Consider the following 6502-nt stretch of genomic DNA (forward strand, 5'->3'; position numbering starts at 1 on the left):
TACTATTATTGTTAATAAAAACACTTAGAAATGGGTGGCACTGTAAACATCTGGGAGCAATTATCACAAGAAAAAGTGTTATGTTGATTCCTTAAAAGAAGACCATCAGATAATTAATTTAAAAGCTAGATTTCATGAAATGACTAAAGACATTCAAAATTATTAGAGAAATACATCAAAATGCTAGTAAGTGTACGAGGTGGTTTGGGAAGCCTACTAATATGTTATATATTTTGTAAATGGTAAGCATCCTAGAACAATTATCACAACAAAAACATAGTATCAATCATTTGGTGGCTGCAATTATATATTGATTCCTTAAATTGTTAGATAACTAATTTAAAAGCTACCGTTCTTGAGATTTGATTATAAAGGCAATCAATATTGTGAACAAATGGGTAAGTTTGACTTAACTTTTGAATCATGTTAAGTTTATACCGGACAAATATCTATTAAATAATTGGTCAAAAAGATTTATGAATGATATCAAAACTGTAATTCTTATCAATATTATTATAATTTCCAGTAAGTTGAAAAGAAATAAAAAAGGCAATCAATATTGTGAACAAACAGGTAAGTTTGACTTAACTTTTGAATCATGTTAAGTTTATACAAGACAAATATCTCTTAAATAATTGGACAAATATCTCTTAAATAATTGGTCAAAAAGATTTATGAATGATATCAAAAATGTAATTCTTATCAATATTATTATAATTTCCAATAAGTTGAAAAGAAATACAAAATGAGGTAATTTCCAATAAGTTGAAAAGAAATACAAAATGAAATGCACATTGGACATTGACAACTACCAGAAAGAAGCATATTTGGCACAAAATTCATTACACAATTAGAATCCATTTGAATCCTTCACCACTTATATCGGCATATATTTTTTCTTCAAAGTATATATTTCACTAATACTTGCTACATATTTCACTAATACTTGCTAGGAAAACTCACTTTAACCTATCTAAAATTAAAACACGAAGTCTTCATCCAAAAACTTCCAACTAAAATACTAAAATCTCCATCCAAAATTTTTTAGCTAAGTCTTCATCCAAAAACTTCCAACTAAAATACTAAAATCTCCATCCAAATTTTTTAGCTAATATAATATTGGCCAAAGTTTAAAGTTTAAGATCCCATCTGATTAAAAAATGCTTAAAATTCTTAATATTGGCCAAAGTTTAAAGTTTAAGATCCCATCTGATTAAAAAATGCTTAAAATTCTTAAGCATTGGCTAAGGTTTAAGATCCATTTAATTTGAAATCCTTGGAAGTGACATTGGACATTTTAATTACATTACAGGAAAAAAAACATATTTATAATAATAAAGTATAACAAAAACAAACTTACAATAACAGAATACATGAGATTACAACCAACTTCGAAGAAGTAGAAAACCTACATGCTATGCTAGCTTTACCTCCAATGAGCATGTAGACAACCCTTGTGAAAAGTAATAAAATGTAATTTTGATTGCACAATATCTTCAATATATCCTTTCATTGTGCTTTAAAACACCTGAGACAGAACTTGGCTGGTGAGATTAGGTTAGGACCTGAGAGTATTTTAATGGTCAAAGCTTGCAAAGTTTACTGAAATTTCAATTTGTATCTATCCCATCTCTATTTCAAAAAGAAATCCACACAAGCAGCAATCTAAAAATACGGGGAATTAAGTAATCTAAAAATATTGCACAAGCAGCAATTTACACTCACAAGCAACTTTAGAATTACAACCCAGTCATAGTAGCAGTTTATAAACAAATGCATACTATGCCAGTTCTTGTACAAAATTGATTCTTGGTGAGCCATAATAGGCTAAAATACAATCTTAGAAGATAAAAGGAAGCAACTGAAAAGCAGCAATTTACACTCACAAGCAGCTTTAGAATTACAACCCAGCCATAGCAGCAGTTTATAAAAAAATGCATACTATGCCAGTTCTGGTACAAAATTACTTCTTGGTGAAACATAATAGTTTAAAATACAATCTTATAAAATAATAGGAAGCAACTGAAAAGGAAAATTAGAAACTTATTAGATACCCTGTGTCAAGCACCAAAAAAGTTGCCTGGTAAACTTCAATACTGGCATTAAAAGAAATGTTAAATTACACCTAAAAAGAAGTACATGTTACAGGCATCATTATTTGTCTACCACTCATAAGCCATTATAGCATTATTTTCGGTCCTAATAGTTAAAAAACTTGCTGTTTTATAGTTATATTTTCTAAATTGTCTCCCATTTAAATGCTAATTTCACATTCCAAAGAGATAATATCAAAGCCTATTCTAGCTCTATTTAGCTTTTCAATCCTCCCATACTCAACATAGAAATGCATCAATGTCAAACCATCAACATTCAAGAAAAGTGATGATAAAATCGTGCCATCTTTAATATTAATATCATGTGTGAGGATCTGGGCCTCATAAATCAGCTAGATTGAGACTAGCCAACAAAATATGTACAGCGTTAAATGACTTCAACATGCCAATTTAAGCCTAGTTAGCTGCTCTCCGTGGCAACACAAATTAACCAGGCAAGCTAATCTAATGCTTCCGACAAATAACTAAATTATTCATTATCATTCCCCTCCTCCGAGGAAATAACTGCCCCATCTGTTGCAATTTTGTAAACAAACGGTCAGTTACTTGAAAAAGAAAAATGCTACAAATAAACTCCTATTCACTCTTAAAGGCAGTTGTAATATTTAAAGAAATCACCTGCTCATGGACTGATAAAAAGAGAGTGTCCAAAGAAAATTACCTTCACCTTCAGAACGTGCATAAGATGTCCTACGGGAGCGAACTTGCTGATGAGGTGTAGGCTGTCCAACACAATTCAAGTAAGATATAATAGCTTGTTATGTATTGTACAACTTGTTCAAAGGCAATAAATTATATAATGTTTCCATCTTCAAAAGATTGAATTTTTTTTTAAATTGTAAGTTAAAATTGTTATCCTGCATCTTCTTTCTTGCATAGAGAAAACCATTCTGATCCCAAATCACAAGTTCAAGGTTAACCTAATTTTAATGGCACTGTTGTTACCTGCAGCTTTGGTCGGAGAGCCTCTAATGGACCTTTTGGTTTCTGACCCGGAGGTCCTCCTTGCTGCCCATGAAATTTAGGACAAGGAATCAATAAATATAACCACTTATCAAAAAACAATTATTGTTTCAATAACGATAGAATTAGCCTGAAACATATGACATGGAATTCTTTGGGTTTAATGCAATAATGGATTAACCTTTCCCAAAGCCCAATCTGCAGAGTCGAAGAATGCACGCTCATGATCCTAAAGCCACCATAAAGAGATCGAGAAAAACAAGAGTTAGAGCAAGCAATAAGCTTACGAAACTAGGACTCAAAACAATCTGGAAAACCTCATAAAACTTTATGCACAAATAGGACTTGACACACGTTCCCTAGCGCAATAAAATTATTTTGAAGCCAGAAAATACATTACATACCTTGGAAATTAGAGGCGGTTTCTTGGGAACAAGTCCTCCATACTTTTTTTTGATTGCCACCTCCTGCAAGAAGTATTCATAAGATTTTTAATTAGGAATAATCGGGAATGCACCCAGACTGGCTCATTCTCGCAAGAGTTTAACCCCAGGAAATGCAACAAAAATACCTGTTCTTCAGAAGTTGGCATGCTTTGTCGCTCTGGCTGTTGTACCACGTTTTCATTAGGATTCTCCACACCATCCTGCTCTTGGGTATAGTTTTCTTTGGTGCCTTCCATTTTGTACTTTATTATCTTCTTACTAATCAACTACAAACATAAAACAAACTCAACTTAGTAAATCCTTCTCTAAATAAGAGTGGCAATTAATGACAGAACGATGCCTACAAGGTGTAAACTGGCTCCACTTATAATCAGGCAAGAAAATCTTGATGAAGAATGAGGAAAGAATGTATGGCATGAAGAAAAAAGAGAACCCCTCACTATTATTAAAAAAATAACTCTACCAGTCAAATATCTCAAAAATCATTGAACCATTGAAAACAAATAAAATGCATATGCAATCCACAGATGAAATAATTATAAAGATGTTAACTTGCTTATCGAGCATGCGCGTCTCTATGACACAAATCTCTTTCATCAACAGCTAAACATGCATGTCTATGTTCATCCTCAGTTCATATATATATACAAAATAGAATCCATGCAGTAACATATTCAGAGATCTTAGCTAGGAGTATTTGACCCAGCAGTCCTCGACCAACATATGGCACATACTATCAATGAAGTATACCTCTTTGGAATTAACATTGGTCAACTTCATTTGGTGAATCTAACAATTAATAGAATAGAGCCCTTGATAACACAATCCATGGTTTATACAATATTAGCTATCCACTTAAAATGAGCTTGTTTTGAAACTTTGGTTTATTCCTTTTCAGGCAATGGTTGCCTACCAATAGTTTCAAGGTCAAAACCCACAGAATCGCATCTCCTTTACAGACAAAATATAGGCCCATGAAATCCATCAGTCAGAAAACTGGGCCTTCTATCACCTCAGGGATGGTCATTTATGGACAGACCAAGTTTGTAACCATAAAACCCTGCCTATAAGAATATACTAAAAAACTGTAAAATGTGACAAAAAACCCAGAAACTCTTAACTATAAATATCAACATATTGGCAAAATACATAATTAAATAGGATTCCTAGAATTCAGATCTAAGAATTCCAATATAGTAATACTCTCATTAAAGGTGGATTGATGCTGCTATCTTTCAGTGTAACAAACCAGGACTTGAATGGGACTTAAATGCAACACATGTTTCTTTCAAAATCTAACATTCTCCAACTGTAAGCGTAATGGATACTGTTATAATTACACCTACTGATGCTTAGCAGTAACTAAATATTCACTTTGAAAAGAAAAGAAAAATCCAACTTAACTATACTCATTTCCAAGTCAAAACAACTAATTGCTCCAGCTGCTAAAGCAGTAATCAAGCTATAGCGTAAACCAATGTCACATAAACAACAGTGTCATCCAAGGACAAAGAATTACACAATTACGGCCCAAACTAAAGATTTCCTGTGAGCAAGTCCTGGATGCCCTTGCCCAATTTTGATATCATAAGTGCTAAGCATACACGCAATTCCAAAAAGCTGTGCGCGAAATAAAATCCAATCCTTGGAAACTGGATATAGCTCAGATCTCAACACCCATAAAGGAAAATTGATAATTGGATTAAAAGCCCTACACACAACGTTAAACACCCAGGAAAAGAAGAAAAATGGACATTGTTTTGGATCCGGGCCTTAAGCATCTCGATAACCAACTTTCACAGCTAAGGTACAATTCATAAGGGAGTGTGTTTTTTCATGGATATTCATTCACAAGGGAGCGTGTTTGCTTATGGATATTCATCACTGGATTCAAACCTCAGCGCTCTGTACAAATTCTGAGGGTTTGCTCATTTTTAAGCATTCTGCAGGGGATATATTCATTCTTGTTACTGAGAAATATATTTTCTAAGGGATCCGATTTGAACCTAAACAGAAGAATACATAAACAAGGATGCCCATATGATGAAAGAAAACAAAAAAGGTGCCCACAATTTATTCAGATCTGTACCAGAGACCTTCAAATGGCCAAAAAAAACCGATATCGATCTTCAAAAAAATATATATATATATATTAAAACAATGAGATAAGCGAACAACTCACATGAAAAAATGCAAGGGATTCGCCAGACAAGATCTGAAGCACTTGTAAGATTTCAATAGAAATGAAAAGCCATAACGAGTTTGGTTTTATAACCAACTCATCTCATCTAAATGCCAGCTTGAAAAGAACGCTACCTGATGATTATGCTCCTGATTTCGCTTTTTCTCTGCACTTGCTAGTAGATCTTTGCTTACCTGAACCACGGTTCTCTTTTAACACGTTTCTCAACTAGGGCTGGTAGACTACGGCCAATGCCTTAGCTAGTGTTTGCAAGTATGTAGTAACGTATTATTTGAAATTGTTAGTTATGTATAAGGTACTAATGGGCTTTTACCATTGACTCTTTTTGGGACCATGAGGTTTTTTATGTTTTTTAAAGTTGCGGATTTAATATTTAAAACCATAAATTTAGTAGGAAGAGATTACGTGGTGGTTTAAAATTGTGGGGGTATTTTTGGGCACTTTTTATATATTTATCAATTAGGAAGTAACATTGTATTTAATTTGGGGAATCGGTTTTTAGGGAGTAACATTGCAATTAACTTGGGGAATTGATTTTAAGCTGTCTTTTTTTAATTTCACTTATTTTTTATTTAATTTATTAATTTACTCGGTGTTAAATTTTTTATATAATTATTATATGTAAGAGGTTTTAATCATTTCGGTAGTTTATTTGAGTGGTTTAACATTGTGAATTACAAAATAGAGGTTGTAGGCCTAAGTTTTTAAGTGTAGTTTGGTTATCAAAATTGTAATTGACTAGTTAAATTTGTTACTATTCTCAAAATGAGGGGAAG

The 6502-nt window shown here is 32.8% G+C and overlaps 1 protein-coding gene across 2 annotated transcripts; it reads right to left on the reverse strand.

The window, feature by feature from the left end:
• Positions 1-2383: 2383 nt before the first annotated feature.
• On the reverse strand, positions 2384-5995 carry LOC149185727 (uncharacterized). Of its 2 annotated transcripts, none has more exons than XM_089410787.1 (7): positions 5840-5995; positions 3649-3789; positions 3482-3544; positions 3259-3306; positions 3060-3122; positions 2776-2836; positions 2384-2627 (listed from the first exon to the last, which is right to left on the reverse strand). In XM_089410787.1, exons 2-7 carry the CDS (start codon positions 3757-3759, stop codon positions 2584-2586), a joined length of 390 nt encoding a protein of 129 aa, XP_089266913.1. In that variant the 5' UTR covers positions 3760-3789; positions 5840-5995; the 3' UTR covers positions 2384-2583. The 2 variants fall into 2 exon arrangements, with proteins under 2 accessions (XP_089266913.1, XP_089266912.1); XM_089410786.1 differs by having other exon boundaries at positions 5706-5843.
• Between the last annotated feature and the right edge of the window lie 507 nt (positions 5996-6502).

Source organism: Pinus tabuliformis, chromosome 3_1, assembly GCF_031772625.1.
Source record: "Pinus tabuliformis cultivar Carrire ecotype Pingquan chromosome 3_1, CPIR1, whole genome shotgun sequence".
NCBI classification, from domain to species: Eukaryota; Viridiplantae; Streptophyta; class Pinopsida; order Pinales; family Pinaceae; genus Pinus; species Pinus tabuliformis.

Coding starts and splice junctions, on each gene's coding strand:
- LOC149185727 (XM_089410787.1), bottom strand. CDS start 3,759: ATGGAAGGCACCAAAGAAAACTATACCCAAGAGCAGGATGGTGTGGAG. Junction 3,545..3,648: donor TGCCAACTTCTGAAGAACAG/GTATTTTTGTTG, acceptor TACTTCTTGCAG/GAGGTGGCAATCAAAAAAAA. Junction 2,837..3,059: donor CTCTCCGACCAAAGCTGCAG/GTAACAACAGTG, acceptor TGTGTTGGACAG/CCTACACCTCATCAGCAAGT.